The 22,479-nt window shown below is 42.0% G+C and overlaps 1 protein-coding gene across 1 annotated transcript in view; it reads left to right on the top strand.

The window, feature by feature from the left end:
- HSD17B12 (hydroxysteroid 17-beta dehydrogenase 12) overlaps positions 1–22,479 on the top strand; it is a 135,614-nt gene that overhangs the window by 98,791 nt on the left and 14,344 nt on the right. Inside the window, exons 7-8 of the mRNA XM_090032968.1 lie at positions 12,767–12,801; positions 21,240–21,321. Coding sequence (XP_089889094.1) covers positions 12,767–12,801; positions 21,240–21,321 — 117 coding nt within the window. The remainder of the gene's footprint in view (positions 1–12,766; positions 12,802–21,239; positions 21,322–22,479) is intronic.

Below are 22,479 nucleotides of genomic sequence, written 5' to 3' on the forward strand. Positions count from 1 at the left end.
ATTTCATCTGTCAGTAGATATAGTGGGTATATCTAATAAAACCCCTACTACTATTGGTGTGTGTCCCCTAGTAGGCTCAAATCAAGAATATTTTGGTCAGTAGTGTCTACTGGGGCTGTCTAGGTGCCCCTACCATCTTTGGGCCTCCAGTTTCACTTCATTTTTCTCACTTAGAGAATCTACAATGTTTGAAACTCTTTGTGCACTCTGCGGTCTTATCCTTTTAATATGTAAATAGATGCTTAATGGATAGTTAGTAATTAGGTTCTGTGTATTTGAATAGTATTTTCTTTCTTACCTTTTATGAAGAAACTGTTTTTCTTTTTTTTGAGAGGTACTCTTGATACTGGGTTCAGTCACTGTCTGAACACAAGTCTCCAGGCTTCAGAATTTTCCTTTTGTGTGAAGCTGTAATGCCTTTAAACAAGAGGCATGCCAGATGCTTATTGTTGCTGGGAGAGAGACGTGCTGCAGAGAAATGTGCCATCTGTAAGTCATTGTCCAAGAGAACTCAAGAGAGCTGGGGAATCCTGGTTGAAAATATTTATTTTAGGGAGATCCAAAAGATCCAGCAATGCCTGGGGCAGAAACTTCAAAGCACTTGTCAGTGAAAAAGTGCTCCTGCTGTTGCCTCCCGCTTACGGGACTGTCATTCCTGTTGCAAAAGATTCATCCTTCTTTCCTAGGAAAAAAAACAGGTTGTGGGGAAGAGAGTGTATAGGGCTTACAGGGGGAAGAGACAAAGGTTTGATTTTAAAAGCCATAGGACCTGTCAATCTCAAGGTTTCAGGAGGTTTCTGGAGGTTCTTCCCTCATTACCACCTTTTATCTATGCCTACCAGCATCTTCATTTTTATTTCTTCTTAAAGAATGTATCATTCAAGACCTCTGAATCATTGTCCCAGTTGACAGTTAGTTTCCCTTTTCCACAGTCTTACAAGGATCTTCACCAGCCCAGTTTACTTCAGCCCCACTAGAACAGACTGCTTTCAAACTCAGCTAAGGAATAACAAACAAGAGACGACTTGGCACAAGTTGATAGGTTTTCATCTTTCTACAGTGTGGGTAATGCCTTAATTATCTATTTCCAACCTGGATGACTAGAAGATATTTTAGGAATATCTAGAGATTCCATTTCATGTGGTTTGAGTAAATCTTGAACAGTTTTTTTTCACATCCTCTTCTTTTTGCCACCTGGGTATCTTGTAGTAATAATTAACAAAGGACTCAAGTTCTGTCTGACTGCACTGATAAACATCCTTCTCTCTACCTCCAACCCTGAAAAGAGCAGCTTGTTGCTATCTGGTCTCATTCCAGGGATCTGAACAGTTTTATCGCATGCCTTCCTCACTAGTGGTGGTGGCAGCAAATGAACAGAGTATCACCATCAGACTAACATTAACACCTGAAGATGGTGAGCTTAAGAAACTGGACTTGCTGGGATAGGGGGGAAAATAACATCAAGCTTCTTGAATAACTGCCAAATACTTAGCCTTGCTGGTGAAATAATGGGTTTATTAGTTGCAGCTCCTCAACAAAATTTAGCTTCTATCACAGCACAGTAAGGAAACTATGTGTAATCATTGCTGGGGACAAGTTTCCAGTGCATTTATGAAGTTTCTGCTTTGGATACAAATTCCAGATTGATGGTAACTGTGATTTACTATGCGGAGATCCTTCTGGCTCCATTTTCTGGGTATCTCTAAAGAAGTCCTAGTAACATCTGAAGATCTGACATACAAGGAAAAGGAGTTCTTTAATGCAAAACCAGATGAGTTGTTTCATTTCCTGGAGGACTTGCTTGGATTCTAAGATCCATAGGTTTCTATACATCTTTGCCTAACCAGTAAGCCTTTTAAGCCTCAGTGACAACAGCAGCAATCTTTTTATTTATTATGCAGACAGACTTAATAAATTTAACTGTTTGACTAAGAGCAGGGTACAGACCCTTTCAACTCCCTTTTCATTTCTAGCTCGTTCCACTTCCAATTTGAGAACCGAAAATCAAATAAACATGGGTTTTGTAAGGAGCACAAAGTGGGCTATTCAGTCTTCTTTCTTGCCCTAAAATGCCTTCCACATTCTTATTGGGCACAAGCGCAGAAGATGCAGTAACTTTTCTCTCTCAGAGAAGTAGAAGTTCCTCGGAACATAGGAAAGGTGTGACTTTCATCTCTCTTTTGATTCCCAAAAAGAAAAGTGTGATGACCCATTTTGGACCAAAAGCAACTAAATGCTTTTACCTGCAAGTTCAAGTTTAGGCACAACCCCTGTAAGCAAATTCCAGAACATCAGAATTTGCCTGAGACTGCTATGCCACTTAAGTTATTGCCCCTATGTAACTCAATGTGCCAGACTTCATTTTTGCATATCAGTATAGGTTTCAGCCTCTCTATCGGTTGAGCAGAAAATAACAGCTGGAGGTACTAGTACATGTTCCACCAGAAGTCTGGTAATGATTAAAATCATGTATGAACCCAAGAAAAGTCTTTGAAGGCATATCGTTGTCGTCTTCACTTCATACAAAGATGTTGGTATTGGATGCCTCCAAGTTAATCTAGGGAGCTCATTTCAATGATCTCTGAACTCCTCGCTGTGAACTCTGTACATAAATATCCCCACAGAACTATCCTGCAGCTAATTGAGCACAATCAGGCTGTCTTCTGGTTGTAAGAAATCTGATGAGTAATGATGTACAATAATTCACTCATGTTTTATAAAAGCAGCTAGGAGCAATATATGCTTCACCTATGTCAAGAGGCTTTTCATACTTGGAGAAATTTTCATTTCCATCACAAAATCACTCTGGAGGAAGTTTATCTACTAGCTATACAAAGTGTGTTGGCAGATTGCCACAGAAGACTATTTTAAAATGTCTGTGAGGGATCCCCTTAGTCACCAGAGAGCAGAAAATGTAATTGGACTCTGTAGTGGTTTGTCAGGTAGCATACCACAGTCTTTATTTTCCAGGGTTCTTGCCCACAGAAACAAACATAACCATCAGACATAAAGTGCAATCATTAGAGTAGTACTTTAGACCACCACTAGACCACCAAACCCTGTGGCCTCTTCCCAGACCCTGAGAGAGTACCCTTCCTCGGTGCTGCAGCCTCTAGCTTCACAGCCTTCTCTCTCTTCCCCCACAGTTCCCTTCCCTGGGAGTTTTAATTTCCTTTAGGCCAGCCACTTGTGCTCACCAGCTGGTCCAGTCTTCCTAGGCAGACACACAATCACTTTCCTACTGCCTACAGCTGGTCTACAACCCATGAACCATAAAGTAGAACACTCTTCCATTTATTTATTCTCCCATCCCCACCTCCTTCTTGGGAGAAGAAATCCTGCTTTTGCTTGTATGGACCCCAGGTGGTGGCATATTGAAAAGTCAGAAGGTTGCAAGGACAAGTACCACCTCATCAGCCAGGGCTTAGCCTCCCTCATAGCATTGAGTCATGTTAATGGGGTATGATTGATCAACCAGCAATGAGCCCCTAGGAGATAATGGCAAAGGGTCTGTACTACCCATTTAATTGCCAGACATTCTTTTTCTGTTATAGCGTATCTGTGCTCCTGGGGGAGGAGCTTTCTACTTAAATACAGGATAAGGTGTTCCCCATCTTCAAACTCTAGGGAAAGGACTGTTCCCAGGCCTCACTCTGAGGCATCCGTATGTACAATAAATTATTTTGTCAAGTCCGGACTGTGCAGGACTAGTGTGCTGCACAGTAGCCTTTTTACAGTCCCAAACACTGTCTCACATTTGGATGACCTTTGCAGCATGCTTTTCCCCACATCACAGCCAGCTGCCGGACCGGAAGTGGCCATGGACCAGCAAACTGCAGCCCACCCAGAGCCTGGCAGAGAGGCCGCAGCTCCTTCTGTAGGGTCCGCGGCAGTGCAGGGTTTGGCCCACCCTCCCACCTGGAGGGTGGGGGTATCCTTACCTGTCTTCTGGCCAGAAATTCTGGCCGTGGTTGGCTGTGGCTGCTGGGCTGAAGTTTGTTGGACCATGGCCGCTTCCAGGCCGTGGTTAGCTGTGCCGCAGCATAAAAACTTTGGGAACCCCTGCCCTAGGTATTTAGTTTCCATGTACCTTGTGTGACATTTACCTGGATTGGCCATGAGCCTAGCTGCATGTGGTGTCTGCAACACCTGTTTAGACACTGGAGGTGATCCACCCATGTGTTTGCAAATATTACAGTATATCTTGTCCACTAATCATTGGAAGGCTGCCAGGGCTCTATGTAGCCCAAACGGTAAGGTCCCAAGGGTTTTGCAAAAGCTGTAAGTTTGCAATTGTAATTTGTAATTTAAGATACTAGAATACCATATTTTCTTGCATATACCAGACCCAGGTTTGGTATATACACAGGATTAGTCCAGGCACCCATTGGATCCAAGCCTGTGCTCTAGGTCCAGCCACAGTTGGACCCTGCACTCTGGCTTGATTGGGCCTGCTGGTCCTGAGCAGGGGTGGGCAAAATGTGGCTGAGGGGCCAGATGCAGCCTGCCAGGCCATTCTATCTGGCCCATGGGGCCCTAAAAAATTTAGAAAATTAATATTTATCTGCCCTGGACTAGCTGTCATATGGCCCTTGATGGCTTGCCAAAACTCAGTAAGCGGCCCTCTGCCCAAAATAATTGCTCGCCCCTGGTCTAGAGCCATGTGCTGGGTCTGGCCACAGCCAGACCCCGCATGCCAGTCCTATCTGGCATTCTGGGTCTAAAGGACCACATTGGAGCCCACCTTGTGTGCTGGGCCTGGCCATGGCCTGACCCTGCACACTAGCCCAATATGTAGAGGGTATGCACAATAAAGTACTTCCTAATAGAAGGCTCATATGTTGAAGCGGTGTTCATCTAACAAGTTCTGTAGTATATTTTATTTTTCTGTGGTCATTTCAGAAGGTTGTAACTACCATTGTAACTTCATCCTAGATCTGTGTGCATGAAATCCAAGAAAGTTATCTTGGCTGAAGAGAATGTGTAATCATATTGTACAAGTTCTCTGGCTTCTTCCAGGTGGATTATTTAGATCTTGATTTATATAAACCCTCGATTCCAAAGCAGCGTGTCTTAAGCTAGTGCCATCCTCCTAGCTTTTATGTTAAATATAGCTATCTTCCTACAGATGTGGAATTCCAATATGGGTTGCAGTAAAACCATGGGAACATCTGTCTCCAATCTTCATTTTATCTGATGCCCAAGTAAATGGAGTAGAAGCTTCCACAACCCTGGAATCTCAATTGCTTCTTTTCTGAAGTTAGGTCTCTTTGGGGTCAAAACTGGGATTAGGCATTAGGGGCGTTTATAGATGTGCTTGGGGAGACGGGGCGCTTTAATTAGAGTGGCTCTGAAAGCCACTTTAATTAAAGTGCCCAAAGCTTCACCTCTATCAGGGTCCCTGCACTGAGAAGTGGTGGCAGGGGCAGGGCGATTTAACTAAATTCATTCAATGAGCTTTATTTCATGTGCCCTGGTGTCATTTTTTCAGTGCGGGGACACGGTAACACGTGATGCTGGAAACACGTAATTACCACACTCCAGCAGACTCAATTAATCAAATCTGTTCCAACATATTGTAATCACAGTGCATTGGAGCAGCTTTTTTGCATGTGTATAGGCAACCTAGGGTGTACAGAAAAAAGGGTGCAATATGCCTTCTGTGTTGCATTACTGTTTGCGTTTGCTACACTAGAAATTAGTTAAAGATTTTGCATAACAGCATGGATAGAGCCTGCTTAAAAAAGAGTGAATAAATACCCTGTAATGAGTTTTAATGATCAGGGATCTCCATGTAAAAGGGCTGTTGTATATCAGCCTATGTTGAAGAGTATTATGGCTGAGATAAAGGTAACTTTAAATAAAGTATAATGCAATGAGGGAAGTCCCATTCAGTTGCCATATATTCATAGAATTGCATAGAAGCATTTAATAATGTTTAGAGGTTTTTACAAATGCATAAGAATCTGCATACCAACAACAAATTACTCATTGCCTATGCATTAAGCATAGCCACATTTTGCCAAAATGTATTAACTAAAAAACTGAACATTTTTACACCAAGACAGCTATTATGAACATACTCTTCTTTCTCTGGTAACCTCTGGTAATGTCCAAATAATCTGCAACAAGTAGCGGTTTTTATTTAGTGAGGCAGTTCTTCTGTGTAAGTAGTTGCCAGTGCCTGGTCACTTGTTCTGTAACTACTTGCATTTAGAAAAAGGGCTATGACAATTCCCTGGGTACCATTGTAGCTTCTAGCTGTGGTCATAGCATCTCAGTAGAAACCAGCAACTTATAAAGGGGATTTATTGCGGTGGGGCACACAGGACGGGATACTCTCTGTAAGGGTAGTTGAGGGCTCTTTTCAACTTTTCCTTAACGCTTTATTAAGTATCCAGCTTTTAAAATCAGTTTACTTTTTAGTTTTCACTTTAATTCTGTTCTTCAAAGGCAGTGTTTTATATGGCATGAATATTAATTTATAGACCCATACAACTTTGTGGAGTTCATGGTTCTGGCAGAACAGGGCATCTGTAAATTAAAGGTACTTGAAACTTGGAACTTTTATTTTTTTTAATTTTCCAAGAGTTTGAAAAAAAAATTTCACTCCAAATCTGATCAGTGTTAAACTTCATTATCACCCAACTGCTTTGTCTGTATTACCAATTTTTGCCAGCAAGCTATGTCAGGATATAAACAGATGTTGTCAAGTGAAGCAGATCAGCTGTAGATCTGGCCTGCCAGTTGATTGAGTCCAGCCCATGGACAGGCACTCACCAATTGATTGGATCTGATCTTTGGCTCTCTGTATGGGGCTGAGCCCTGTCCCCTCCTGCCCGGGGCAGCCCATACCCACTTGCCCTGGCTAGTGTATGCAGCCTCCTGGCAGGGCTGCTAACATTGTAGCTGCAGCTGCTTGGGTACTAGTCAGCTCCCCACCTCGCCTCCAGTGGCTTCTCCTCTGGCCCTTGCTGCACTGCTCCAGGTGGTCAGGGTGGCAGGGGTAACTGCAGCCAACCAGCTCCTGCCCCAGCACACTGGGGCTCTAGCTCCAGTTCCCAGCTGCTTTCCCCACACTTTGCCCACTTGGCACAACCACCTTTGGGCAGCCGAGAGGGTGGAAGGTGGCTGAGAGTTGGTGCTGGAGCCCTGCACACTTGAGCCCTAAGTGGATGGAGAGTGTGAGCAGCTGTGGCTTGAGCTCACTCATGCCATAAATGCAGCAGACGTCTACCACAATGAAGCAGCATGAATTGATACTGTCTGTATTGCAGTCACAAATTTTAGGCATTTGTGGCACAAGGGATCTGTCTACATGACCTTTTTGCTGCTATAAACATTTTTATGGCTGCACAAAGGCAATATCTGTTTCCATACTCGGTTGTATCTGTGAAGACCATCATAAACATACCAGTAGAAGTCCCTGATGCAGATGCAATTAGTAGTATCCAAAGTGTACTTTTACTGGTATAGCTTGTTTCACTGAAGGATAATGGAGGGACAATTTTTGTATACTGGTACTGGTCTGCATCTAGATAAGTAATTTTTTGGCAGGATAACATACCAGTATTCTTCTCTGTCAGTCCTTGGTGGTATAGAATGCTTTGTTTAAGAAAACAAAATTTTTCAATTTGTACTGAAAAGCGGTTTGTCTTAGTCTGTGTTAAACAGTAAAATAAAATAGAGTATTTCAACCTTGTCACAATGACATAGCATATCATGCATTACTATTAAGGATGCATCATGAAATGTCAGAGTAATTACAGACGTGAAGAACATACAAAATTGCATTCCCTTTTTTTATTTTTTCAAATAATTTTTCAAAGTTTTTAGAAATGAGAACTTGTTTTTTTCTGGGAAACAGGCAAAATTATTTTTGAAAAAGAAATTGTGTTGCCAAAAGCAGCATTTTCTGATGCAGATCTATTATCACTGTCTTCCACCTGTCTATATTTTGATAGTCTACTTCAAATAGAGTGATGGAGACAAGTTGCAGAAAGATCTCACCAAGCTAATTGAGTGGGCAAAAAAATAGTAGAAGAATTTTAGTGTCAACAAGTGCAAGAGGGAAAATAACCTCAAATAAATGTACAGAATACTAGGTTCTGAACTAGCTGGTATGATTCAGGAAAGAGACCTTGGAGTCATTGTAGTTTGTTCTCTAAAAACATCAGCTCAGTGTGCAGTGGTGACCAAAAAATCCAGTAAAATGTTTGACATCATTAAGAAGGGAATAGAAAACGAAATGGAGAACTTCATGCCATTATACAAATCTGAGGTGCTCCTGTATCTTGCATACTGTGTGCAGTTCTGGTCTCTGCATGTCAAAAAGGATGTAGAAGAATTAGAAAAGGTACAGAGAAGGGGTGACTAAAATGATCAGGGGCATGGAGCAGTTGCTATACAAGGAGAGACTAAAAAGGCCAAGACTCTTCAGTCTGGAAAGAAGATGACTGAGGGGGAATATGACAGGTCTATAAAATGCTGAAGCATGTGGACCAAGTGAACAGGGAACTGTTGTTTGCCAAGTCCCAGAATATTAGAACTAAAGGTCACCTACTGCAATTGGTAGGTGACAGGTTTAAAACTAATTAAAAAGTACTGAAGTACTTGTTTACACAATGTGTAATTAACTTTTGGAATTCATTGCCATAGGAGGTAGTGGAGGCAGATAAGATACCCACATTCAAAGAAGGAACTGGATAAATTCATGGATGATAGATCTATTTATTGTGGCTGTTGAACAGAATGGTTGGATATGTTTCCTGACATCTCTAACCCAATAAATGAGGTATGCCAGGGAAGGTATTAAATAAAGGATAGATCACTGTAGAGAGATCCCATTTGGTGCTCTACCTGTATGGCATCCATTTTGCCACTGTCAGAGACAGGATCCTGGGCTAGATGAACCACTGCTCTGACTCTATGCCACTTCTTAAGTTCTTACATTCCTAAAAATTGGATGCTTTATGAAGGTTGCTATATTCTCACACTGGGTACTTATACTCAGTCCCTAATCATATGGTATAACTGTCACTGGTTTTATCATTTCTTTGTGCAATTTGAATATTGACTTGCAGAAACCTGTTTCTCTATTAAGCTTGCAGTTTCAGTGGTAATTAGCAGTTATGTAATTTACACTATATAATGCATATGGTTGCAATTAGTTACTCTACATCACTTTTGAATGGTAAAGACTTAGAACCAGAATTGAAGTGGTGATGTTAGAGCCTGAATGCAATGTTGGGAGAATTTAGGTGTCCAAGTTACAAACTGCAATTTTGTAGTGAAAAATGTGTTTACCACCTAAAAATGTTAGGCATCTCTGTTTTGGCCTGTAAAGTTCTTGAAGTGTTTACATAAGGCTTTCGCTGGATCCTCAGAAGAAATCCAGCTGGAGCACTTCAGTACCTGACAGCACCTGAAGCTGTACATGCAATTCATAGTGAATCTGAGATGTGCTAAACTCCGAAGTCACTAGAGAGGTACACTTAAGCAAACTTCGCTCATGCTGACTTTGCATTCAGTTAAAAAAAAAAAAAAAAAAAAAGTGGTGGCATGCCCATGTTTTGCTCAGTAGACTATAGTTTAGAGCACTCATGAAAGAAGTAGGAAAGCTGGGTTTTAGGTCCTCACCATGAAGGTATTTTAGTTATAAAATAGTTTGAGCCAAGGTGCCCAACAGAAGACCATGCATCCAATTCAGGGTTAAAGTCAACAGGAGCAGCAAGTTGCATGTCTGAAGGCAAAATTTTACTCTTATTGAGCAAAGTCACTAAATTTTACAGTTCTGCCCCTTCTTTGCTATGGTTCTGATTTCTTCTACAGTAGTGGAAACAGGCTGCAGTTTTAAAGAAAGACAACATTTGAAATAATACTTCAGATGCATTATTTCAGAGCTGTAAAATATTGGTTTATAGCAGTAGTTCTCAACTTTTTTTGTACCAGGACCTATTTGTAAACATCGATGGCCAGTTCCAACCCAGTGCCCCTCACTCCTGACCCACTGTCCTTTGCATCCAGCCCCTCAGTGTGGGTCAGGGTGGGTATGGGGGTGGGGGTAGGGGCATGGGAGCCCCAAGTAGCCCTTCGCAGGCTGGAGCTCTGCCAGCCTGCAAGGGAAAAGCCAGTTTCCCACGTTTTTCTCTTCTAAAGGAGAATCCATTTTTAAAGTTTGTTTGCGACCTTTTCATATTTTCTTCCAACACATTCTTGGGTTGTGACTCACGGGTTAAGAAACGCTGGTCTACAGCATGTTATACATTATTTTCTTTGGCAGGAATGAGTCTGGGTTTGCTGCTGAGGCTGTAGTTTAGGTTTCCATATGCTAGACAGTAACATCAGCGTTTTTCTTGAGTGACTCAGTGCAATCTGTTGCTTTACATTTCAGTTAAATTTGAGGACTGCTGTGTTCACTTGGGATGTATAAGGGTTAACCGGTTCTCCCTGAGCCCAGCAGTCACTCCTGAAATGGAATTAAATTATATTACACTTAAGGTTGTTGTTTGTTGCCATTTTCTGTGGGAATGCAGCAAAGTTGGGGTGGTTTAGGGAAGCAAGACTTCTCCAAAAGGAAAGAATAGTGCAATCAAGTATTAAAGTCTAACCTGTGAGTTCTAGGAGGAGTGTGCCCCAAAGATGGCTGATCCAGGCCTCTGGCAGCTTCCAGGCATTTTGCCAAAGCTACAGTCTGGAGGCCTTTGTCAGAGACATGCACATACACCTGCAGTAGGCAAGATTGTATGGAGTGCTTGGACCCAACCTATTTCCCTCTGCTGCTTTTAGAGATGGGTAGAAAGGTCTGTGATTCCTATCCACCCTGTAAATGTACTGCTTGTATGGAATCAGGGAGGGCTATTGACAGTTGATGTTTTTGCCTATGCCAGATCAGGAGACTTACAAGGGCTTTATAAGAATGTGACCAAGTGAAAATGTCTGCTGTAATGTTTTTCTTTTCTTCTTTCTCTTTGGAGAGATATGAATATGAATATCCTTTAAGAGAGCAAAAACTCTGAAACCCACTACAAAATGAGAGCTCATGTTATGATATGAAAAGTTTTTTAAAACTGTTAAAATAATATTCCTTTGTGCTTCTAAACTTGCATAATCAGCTATGCTAGTTTCTCCACTCCCTGCCCACACCACTCTGCAAAGACTGCATTTATAAAATGATCAAAAAAAATTGGATTCAGTAGGAAGTGTTGTATTTTGGCATCACTTGTAGCGATATTAGCCCTCCAGAAGGCTTTTTGGACCACAAATGTAACTTATGTTGCGAGGATATGAAAATCGCTAGCAATTTATTTTTTTATTTTTGGCACAAAAGACTGATTATAGAGGACTTTTATTACTGGGGACAGTTGGGATGGAATATTACTGATACTTGGTTCAGGGATGATATCTGACCTAATAATACCTGTTTCAAAATTTCATTATCTCCAAAGTCTCCAGATAGTAAATGGTTTTACCTGCTTCCTATTATAATTAGATATTTGGTGCAATGGCTGGTTTATTTTCTTCTTAATAGCTGCTCTGGCAAAAATTTGTCCACAACTTCACCGTTAATTCTAAAATTAGTTCTCCAGGCTCTAAGAGGTTTGCAGAGTTGGTTTTTGTTTTTGTTTTTTACATTTTGTTGTATCTGGTATTTGGAAAAGGTTGTGCTTGAGGTCATCTGAGGGCACTGGGATAGTCTGTATGAAGGTGGGTTGTTTTCAGTGTGAAAAGGCAGCATTCCCAGGAAAAGTGTTTTTTGTTGCAGGATCCTGAATACTTTCAACAAGTGATTTAATGTTTGCGTTCTGTTGCTGGACAAGCTTTTAAAAAGATGAGAACTGTTCTGAAAGTTTCATAATTGGAGCAACAAACTTCGGGTTCTAGATGTGAACACGAGTAGCAATAATTTACTCATTCTTATACTGGAAGACTTTGCTCATAGAGGGCAAAGAGTGAGCACCCAAGCCCCAGCAGGTCAATTTACAGCAGTGCCTGAGCCCCAGCTGCCGCCCACAGGAGGCAGCAACTGCTGCCTTCTGTTGACTGCTCGGTCACTGCTGAAAATTGACCTGTACCTGCTTCCTACTAGTCATTTTTTTTTTCTGTTTATATGGTGGGGCATACCTGCTTTCAAAGAGGACATATTCTGTAAATGGGGCATGCATCTCAGAAGCACTGTACATGCACAGTGCTATCGAAGCTGGTATAGTACTTAGCTGCACTAGTTAGCTCTGTTCAGTGCTCTTGCCAGTCACCATAATCCAAAGACATTTTTGATAGGGGGAAAAATTAATAAAAATGGATAGAATGTGGGATTACAACCTAAGACTGCTAGACTCTAGTCTGAACTCTCCTGTTGATTGATTCTGTTTTCAGTGTATCAGAGGGCGGCCATATGTAAAAGCAAATCATAATTTCGCCTTGGCATCCTGGCAGTGTGACCTTTATAAAGCATTTTGAAAGCTTCTGATGAGGAGAACTAAGAATTGGAAAATACCTTGAGTTCTTACCGAACTGATGATACCAGAAAAAATGAATGCACCAGAATTGCTGCACATCCTACTTGACAGAGCCAAGATACATAGGTAGAATAAAAATAAACTACCTACACAGAGTCTGGTCTTCAATTCCCCTAGATATGGTTGGGGTAGAGTGGGGTACAACAGGTGTTTCTAGGAGGAGAGAGGCTTCTCTCTCTCTGTACTTGTTTGTATGGTGTCTGCATCCTCCACCATATGAATGTTTTCTTTTCTTTTCTTTTTTGCAGATGACACGCTTGGTGCTGCCCGGCATGCTGGAAAGGTGAGTCACACAAATGCTATCCAGACAAAGTCATCATTATTTATAGGGGAGAATCCTTTCTTGAAAAATTCATTACAGTGACTAATCAGCCTAGCCTCCATGTTTTAACGGCAGAGTAATGCTGGGTGAGTCATGCTGATGGTTCATGAATCATCAGACGGTGGAAGCCTTTTCCACTCGATTCCCCTTTTTATTTTCCCTCTCCCCCTTCTCTACTGTTGTGGTGATTCCTTTTAGAACAGAATTAAAAAGCCCGTCTGACTCATCAGCACTAACTCAACAACCTGCTATTCTGAGGGGGCGGTTACAGTTCCTGGGAATAACCTTCTTAAGGCTATTTCTTCAAGTCATTGTAAGTAAAATGGATGCAGAGAATATGTTCTCGTTATACAGTAGGAGGTATATTGAGGGAAGTGTGTGATCACACAGCAAAGGAGAATTGGAGACTAGGTCTTTAAAATAAGAGTTAATACACACCAGCCTTTCATGGCTGGAGACATGTATTAACTTGCTAAGCTAGATTCCCGGTGATTCTAAAGCCACAAGGTTGGTCTGATCCCTAGGGGCTGTTTTGTCATCCACGTTGACTTTTTCTGCAGTGTGCACAGTGTTTATTCAAGAGCTGTGCCTGGATTACCAGGGGATCCTCTAAGTTGAGACCTGAGGTGCATTCGTGGAATTGTATGGAAAATCGCATAGCTCCAAGGAGGGTAGTCAGCGTGATCAGTCAGTTGCTTTTGTCATCTCCAAAGAAATATAAGTGGGAGAGAAATAAACACAATGGGTCAATGGCATTTGCATAGGAAATGCAGACTGCTAGTGTTGGTATGGAAACCAACTGAAAACACTAAAGAAAGCTTAAAAAAAACAACCTTTGGTATTTATGTTGTCATAGCTCCTACTATTCCTCACTATAGACTGGAAGTGCTTTGCGCTAGGTGCTATACTAGCACAGAAAATAAAAATGATGCAAGTTATAACACAGGAGACATCAGCTGGATACAGCCAGGGGAGCACAAAGAAACAATGAAGCAATGGCAGGAGGAACAGTAGTGATTAATTAGGGACCCACGTTTTCTGTTTCCCATGGGGGTGGGGAAAACGCAGGCTTTCGCTTTTTTACTGAAGAAAAACGTGGATTTTTCATTTTAATGGAGAAATGTGTGGATTTTCCTGTTTGCAAAGAGCTCCCTGCAGGCTGGCAGAGTTCCAGCCTGCTGGGAGAAGTGGGAGGAGGGCAGTCAGGTAGGGGACACCATGTATGTATATACACGTGGACACCAGGCAGCTTGGAGAGCAGCTTCCGCAGGTAACTCTGGTCAGGGGGGTATGGAAAGGTTCCCACAGGGAGGAAGAAAGTTGGGCAGAGCTGGGGTTGGGGGCACTGCCCAGCTTGGGTGGTATGTTGGGCTTAGGGCCCAAGGCTCTGTGCAGCCGCAGGCCCCTGGCAGGGAACGGAACAGTGCTACAGGGCCCCAGGGGGTGGCTGGCTCCATGCCGCTACATGCAATCCAGGGAGGGGGCTAGAGGCGGCACGTGCCCCCAAGATCTGTGCAGGAATGGGCTGCCTACTGCAGGCTTGGGCTCCCTGCTCTGCTGCCGTCCTCCCAGGGCCTCTGAGGCCTTGTGGGCAGGACCTGGTGCAGCGGGGCAGAGCAGGTCCCGGCAGGGAAGCTCCTTGCCACTATGAGCCCCGTGCTGCCCTGACAAGACATAACCTGCCTGCCTGCGCAGCAGCACTGGGAGCACCAGTGTCGAGCTGTCCCCCTCGCTGCTGCCAGGAGGGCAGGGAGCATTTTGCCAAGGTGGTGTGGGGCCTGAAGCAGCAAGGAGCTTCCTTGCCTGGCCCTGCCACCCTGAGTCCCACCCACTGGGCCAAGGAGGTCCTGGAGGGGAGGGCAGCACCCGCCCCCCCAACAGGGGCTCCACTCTGGCATGCCACCTATGGGGGAGGGGACACCAGGCTCTGCACTCCGCAGAGCAGTTGCTGCCTTCTGTGGGTGGCCGCTGGGGCTCAGGCACTGCTGCAGGGGGCAGAGGGCTGCAGACCTGGGTCCCAAGCCCTATAGCTGTGGCAGCTGGAGGCCCCCTCCAGCAGGGCTGAGTGGGGTCAGGGGGCTTTGGGTTGGGGGCGAGGGGTGCCAGCAGGGCTGTGGCATGGGAATGAGGGACCTGGACCTGCATGCTGGTAAGGGAAAGAGGCTGGGGAAACTCTGACTTTCCATGATAAAAAAACCCCCAAATCAAATACCAACATTTATAGGTATTTAGGATTTATTTTATTATAGTGATTGAGGTACTGGTAGGCTTCCAGATTCAGAGACAACCTGAGCAAGGTGCAGGGCCTGGGGCAAATCAGCCTGTGAAGGGTCCTGACCCTGGACGCAAGGAAGCTGGCAGTGGATTCGGCAGTAGGGGAGGGGGTGGCAAACGGCTGGACACACCAGATTCAGGGGTGGGGTGGGGTGCCAAGTGGCTGGACTTGAAGCCAGTGGCAGCGTGGAGTCGTCGTGCCACTCTGCCCAGTTCCATGGGGCCCCCCAAAGTGCAGGGCCCAGGGCGGTTTCCCCAATTTCCACCCCCGCCCCCCGGGACATCCCTGTTCAGATTCCTTTAAAATACTGTGTTTTTTATATATATAGTGGAGTTGCATTTTAATAGCAGATTTGGGGGGGGCGTTATCAGGGAATCTGTGAGTTTTAAACAGAGAAAACTAGGTTCCCTGGTGATGGCACATGAGGGGCATCCTGTGGAGATGTTATTTTAGGCAGAAGGAAGGGCTTCCAGAGTAAAAAAGCTGATCTGTAAATTGTTATTATAAAGATAGTAGTGGGGTTTGTGTTGTGGGTAAGGTTTACCTACACAGAAGACGAAAGCTCCAAAGATGGAGCACCGTGGAGCCCCTCATAAAACTGGAGCAGAAGATCAGGAGTTTTATAGCAGACATGTGGAAGCAGCTCCTGTGTCAAAGGCCAAAATTTACTACTTGCCCGTGTTGTGGAGTTCTTCTCATTCCTATATGAAGCTGGCAGGTATAGTCCTACTTTTGATCCTTTGTAGGAAATGGTTCACTTCAAAATAAAGTAGAGCAAAAGTATGTTAAGAAGTTACACTGTTCAAGGGAAGACAAATGGACACCTGAAGCGACTCAGATTTTCTTAAGCATTTTTAACAGTGTGTATTGGGCTTTGTTAAAAACAAATGTAGGCATCGTAACATATCATTGAAAAAGAATGATGCACAAAACAATATGCTTTAGGGAATTTCCATGGACCTGGCTAGCAGGGATGTCTCTCTCGCTCACTCTTTCTCCTGCGTACTCCGTTTTTCTGGTACTACAATGTTTAATGTCTAGTAGTTAACTTTTAAACCATCTAATTGTATAACTCTCCTATCAAACTTCATCTTTTTCTTCAGGTATTTCCTTTTTAAAGAAGCTATCGCCTTTCCTAAATCTGTCCGAATTCCTCCTTAAACTAAATGAAGTACTAGTTCCACGTTTAATTATATCCTTACTTCATTTAGATTTTTGGCTTCTCAGCGCAGCACCTCTGCTTTCCTGTTAAGAAGAGTATTTGCTGATGCAGCATTTTACAAATGTTAACCTGGGCGGTATGATCCAAATGAAGACAAAGGAGCTCCTTCTTTCAGTTTTTCCTGACTTTTAGTTCTGATGTTAGCCTTGAGTAAATTGCTTCATCTTTCTGCCTCCGTTTACTTATCTGTGAAATGGTAACACACACTGGCTGACCTAACAGGTGGTTGAGCACTAATGTTCAAAATGTTGTTTGAAAACCAACACTGCACTAGGGTCTACAACAGTGATTGTCAACCTTTTGTAGACTCAAGGTTGCTTCCCTTAGTATTCACTTATCATTTTTTTTTTTCCCAAAGTTAAAAAAAAAAAAAAATTCTGTTGCAAAGAATTCAGAACACAACACCTCCAAGTTGGGTTTTTTCCACTATGGATTCCTATTTGAAATCTCTGGGTTTATATTGTGAATCATGTTTGCATACCGAACAGTGCTAAGATTGAATGGCATCCACTGGAACCCTTGAAAGGATCTCAAGACACTGTGGGTTGCTGCAGCTAAGGTTGCCACCTGGCTAAGAAAGCTCTTCTCTTAGTGACTTCTACATCTGACTGGTACTTTCTATTATCTTCCCTAGCAAGTGAAGATGGGTGGCAAAGCCTCTGTATTCTGTCATACTACTTTGATAAATCACTTAGACTCTGCAGGATGCAGAAGCCAGATCTGCAGCCAACAGCACCCAGTTTTTCAGAGACTGAATCATTCGCATTGTTCAGCCTCTACAGATACTGTGGGTCACCAAATTCAAGAGTGAATGGCAGGTAGCTGTATTCATCTGCTCTTTTTGAGCCAAACAAGCTTCTCCTATGGGCTTATCCTCTGAGAAAATGTTAAGGGGGGCCCAAGTTGATCTACCCTAGAACAGAATTGGGTTGAAGATCCCCTCATCCCTATGGGCTATCTCCTCAAGAATAGTTTACCAAGATGGAAAACTAAGCTTTTGTGCTTAATAATGTCTCATAGGATATTGCACTTACGTGCCTTTGTGTGTGCACATACTTTTACAATATGTATCCTTCAAATTTAAGATAATATGCAGGATTAGGAGAGCAGACTTTGTGAGCCTTTGAAATCCATGCCTGTGAGAAGAAACTTGGCCACAGTCTCTTTTCCTTCATCTTAATGTGCATCAAACTGCCTACTAAAATGCCTATTCCATAAATAGTGTCAGTTAGACGTTCTGCTCTGGCTCACCTCCTGGCTAGTAAGCACTTATATTTTAAGTGTGATGATTTTAAATTTGTATTTTGTAGTTCACTTAGATGAGCTGTTACATTTTAAACATTTCAGACTGTCTGTAAAGGAGGGAGCTTCATACAACTTAGAGATGAAGATTTATGTCTTTGTGAACAAAAAAAAGCAGTTCACTATTTCTAGACAAATATCAAACTATGGTATTTATTGCCATGGAAGTAGCAAGTGCATAATTACGTTATAGGGGAAGCTTGCTCTTTCCACTTTGCGTAGAGCTGGAGCAGGCAGTGGTTACCATAGCAACAGTGGGAAAGCTAAATATAGCATCTTGCACTGTACTGCTTAAAGTAGAACGATGATGAAGTGTTAGGGTGTGTTGGGCAGGTCACCTCTATGTATTCATGTTAATCAGGTGTCTTCAGCAAATGGTTGGAGCTAGTGTCCAAGTTCAGTTTTTCTAGTCAAACACCTTCTGTGTTCAAATATCTCCTTTAAAAAAATTGTTTCTGTGATGCCCATTAGAAATAAAACTGTAAATAAGAGATGATTGGAAACTATTTCCACCTCTAGGTCACCTGCAATCTGTGGGAATTAAATGCGAGTTTCTTGAGATCAGGGTAATATTTAATCTTTGGTAGTACCAAGCATTTTGTCAGTACTAAACAAAAGTAGTCATGTATGTGGTTCTGGACCTGTTGCTTAAAAGCTAATTTTTGACCTGTGGATTTCCATCAGGTCTCCCATACTGACTCAGTCCAGTGGTCCACCTAGTTCAGTCTCTAATGATCATTGCAAGGTGGTAGCCCTTCAGGAAGGTTTTCACCTATTTTGTGTTATAGGCTGACTTCTGCCCTGAAACTTTGTTTTGTATTTATCTTTTTTCCCCAAAATCTTTCTTTGTTTTGTCTTGTTTTTTTCTTTTAATATTTACTGTCTTTACCCATGTAAGTTTCTAATCCCTTTTTAAATCCTGCTTAAGTTCCTGGCCTCAATGAAATCTTTTTACAATTACTTCTGTAGCCTGTACATGGAAAAGGTATTTCCTTTTATCAGTTTTAAATTCACAGTCCTTCATTTTAATCAGGTGATCTTGGTTTTGTATTTTGAGAGAGTGAATGTAAGATCGCATCTCTTCCCTGTGCCATTCATTAGTCTGTATATATTTATCATGGTCTCTGATTAGTCTAGGTCAGTTTACCTTGTGTATGGGCTTGTTTCCGTTCTCGATACTTCTATAACTTTGAAACATCATGACCGCAAAGAATTGAATGTAGCAGTCCACATCACAGCATACCATTAACTTAAGAATCCCCTGCATTCAAAAGCTTGTCCATGGCCATCCCAGCCAGCAGAAGATTTCACACACACAAATCCTTGCCTCTTGCATATACTTTGTATATTCTGCATCGTTATCCTTCCCATTGCTTAGCTTCTTAATAACATATTTCCTTGATGATTGGTATGGATAAGCAGGAGTCCTCCATGAGGTGGCATCAGTGATGTTCATGTCCTTCAGCTGAGTTGTTAGTTGATGTGTTATTAGTTGAGCGTATTTTCCTCACTATGTATTACTTGTCTCGCCAGTACTGACTTCCGTTTACCATTTTGCAGCCCAGTCACATAACATTGTTGGGTCCCTGTTAGGTTTTATCTACTATCTTCTAGTCTGAGCAGTTTCTAATTTTGTCATCGACAAACTCTACCATCTCATTGCTTGTCCCCATTTTGAGCTCATGAATAAATATAATGAATACCAACAGCCTTGCTGTGAAATACTTTTAATGTGCACTCTTACCCTTTTGAGAAAATGGAACTTAGCCTATTATTCCAACTTTTTCATTTTGCTTAGCTAGTTTCTGAACTATGTTAACACTGTACTTGCATTACAGTTTTTTCCTGTAGCCTCTTTTGAGGGCCTTTGATGAGTCTTTTAAAAAGTGCAAATGAACAGTGTGAATTAATTGTCCTTTTTTGCCACGTTTTGGACTGTTGTAAGAATTCTAGAAATGACATGAATCAAGATTTTGCTTTGCTGAAGGTATGCCAGTTAGGCCCTATTATGTCATGATCATCTACAAGTTTTATATATCGATTTTTAGTGTTATCAATCAAAGTACTGAATATTTTAATACTTTTTTATATAGCTTATGTTATTTGGGTCCCTCAAATGCCTTACAAAGCCTAACTGTCACAACCCTCCGCCTCCCACGTCACTTTCCCCAACACAGACTTACTGGCTGGATGCTGCTTGCCAGGCTGCACCTCGGCAGTTGGATTGGTATTGGCAGATATGGCTGGTTAATAATCAGTCATCGGTATCAGCCAAAAAAATCAGTGCACCCCTAGTTAATTCACATCCCATGGGCTTGCACCCAGCCACCAGTTACTATGTTACTCCTGCTGCTTCATAGACAAGGTTTTCTGGGACAGGGCAGCATGGAGGGGGTGAGGGCCTAGGAAGTCCATTGCCTGAATATTGCGGGGTGGGGAACTGGGGGTCTGAGCAGTATGCAGTCCCCAGCCACTCAGAAATCAGACTGCCCTGGTCTAGAGGGACAACAGGGCTGTTACACCAGTATATAGTGCTGTGATCTTGAACTCTGGAGCTAAGCATGAAACACGGAAATAAAAATGTTATCTTTATGGAATTTCTTATGTTAGAAAGCTGTGTCAAAAGGCACGTTTTTATGTCCTTGTGCTTGCAAAACGGACCTTTTACAGGGTTTGGCTGATGCAGTCATGTAGCTGTGAAGATGGATATTTGCCAATCTACTGGAACATTAAGCTACTTAACAAAGGTGTTATGATACAATTGGTTTGAGTTCTCATTAGTCTATTAATAGCAGAAACTTCATGGGTATTTCCAATTCAGTTCATCTTTTTGTTTGCTTAGGACTGCCGCCATACTAAGGAAACTTTTTCTTGCTTTTCACTGCAAGTAACAAGATAATGAGAGAATGTTTATATTCATATAATTTAGCAAGCAATTATTATTTAAGATTGGGGTTTTGAATGTAAATATCAGGTCACTTGGAAGCCGGTGTGCCAGACTGATGCCTCTGTTTTAAGTATAACTATGTAAGGCACAAAATATGGTACTTGCAGTCTTACCTTCCATTGTGTATTTCTTTTCTGTTTTGTTTAACAAAAAAATGCTGTAAAATGTGAAGAGTCAGTATGACTAATTGCTACCTTAAAGTAGCAACTAATGTTCATAAACTACTTTCAGGTTTCCTGATGGAAGTTTCTATACAAGACTGAAATATATTTTTGTGCTAATATTTCTGACCCTTTAGCCAAGATCTAAAAACTGCGCTTGGGCTTCTGTTACATTGCCTGTAAAAACCTTAACTGGATATAGTACGTTGACACGCGCACCCTACGCATGCTGGGCCTCATCTTTACACTGATTGTAATTCCATTGGTTTTAATAGTATTACCTCTTATTTACATTAGCTAACATCTTGCTACAGCATGTTTGAATACAGGTTTGCAAATCTCTAAACTACTTCTTGAAAAATAAATTACAAAAGAATTTGTATAGCTTCTGTTACAAGTAAATATTTCTCTTGGGTTGAGACATTTCTGATGCATGTAAACTGAAGCAGAGGTGCTATTTCTTGTAAGTGAGTGTTTTTCATTGCCTTTCAGATCTAAAGGAGTAATCCTGAATATCTCCTCAGCTACTGGCATGTTTCCAACTCCTCTGCTTACTCTCTACTCTGCAACAAAGGTACACTTCCGTTTCATGTACCCCAACAAGGAATGTAAAATAAACTAAATAATATGAGCTATAGAAATAATGGTACCTGCATAATGCTGCTGTGATTGAACTAAAAGTAGTGGACACTGAACTTTTTAAATTTTGCAGTTGGGGAATAAGTAAGTGGGGGGGGTTTTGCCATTGTGGCAGTCTGTTTTGTGAGTTTTGAATGTACCATCTTCATCTAAAAAAAAAAAAAAAAGAGGACATGCACACACAAAGTAAAGCTGCTGTTATGTGGACCCAGGGCACAGAACAGGTGTGTGAAAAATTCGTATATGAAAACCATCACTTTTTTCCCTTTGATATTACAAAACTTCATATTTTAAAAAGAACTCTTCTGCTTATACAGTTGCCACAAATTTGGCATTTGAGATCAAAAGAGAGGAGAGCTGTGCTGTAATACCATTCTTTACTTGAAATGTCTGAAAATTTTAAAATTATTACATTTAAAAAGGAAAAGGTGTGAGGTATGCTTTAATTACTGGGTAGCACTTGAGATTTTTATCTAAACCTGTCGCAAATTAATGTTTCAAGAGAAAGTAAAGCATGGAATCAGATTTCCCCCATCTTCTTCCTCCCCCCACATTCTTACCTGCACACGATAGAGAAAAAGATGGGTTGCACAAAGTTGATTTAAAGCTGCCTTTCACATACTGTTTCTCATTGGAGTTTGGGGTAGTTCTAAACTAAGATCTTCCCATTGCTCTGTAATTTGTCCTGACTTGTAGCGGTCATCTAAGAGCCAGTAGTTTAGCAGAGAATAGCTGTAGTGAACTGTATTCTGGCCTGTTTTTCTTCTGCCCCATTCATACTCTGCCATAGCTAGTGGGCCAGCCCAGACGTATTTCTTTACAATGCTGTAAAGAAAAGTTTATAATTGTGATTCTGTGGTGGTGGGAGTAGGGAGCGTTCCTCATCTTCACCAACCTCTTTCTGCTATTTTAGTGTGGCAAGGTACAGCTGAAGTACAGGGTGGAGGTACTGACCCATGAGTCGTAACTATTACAACTACATATCCTCTGCTGAACCCTAAATCCACATTTTTTTAAGTGCCTTATTTGCAGATTTTAAATATATGAGCTTGGATATAATCAGGTTTGAATACTTCATCATTGACAAAACAGC

The sequence above is a fragment of the Crocodylus siamensis genome, chromosome 2 (assembly GCF_052110815.1).
Source record: "Crocodylus siamensis isolate JL-2025a chromosome 2, ASM5211081v1, whole genome shotgun sequence".
NCBI lineage: Eukaryota > Metazoa > Chordata > Crocodylia > Crocodylidae > Crocodylus > Crocodylus siamensis.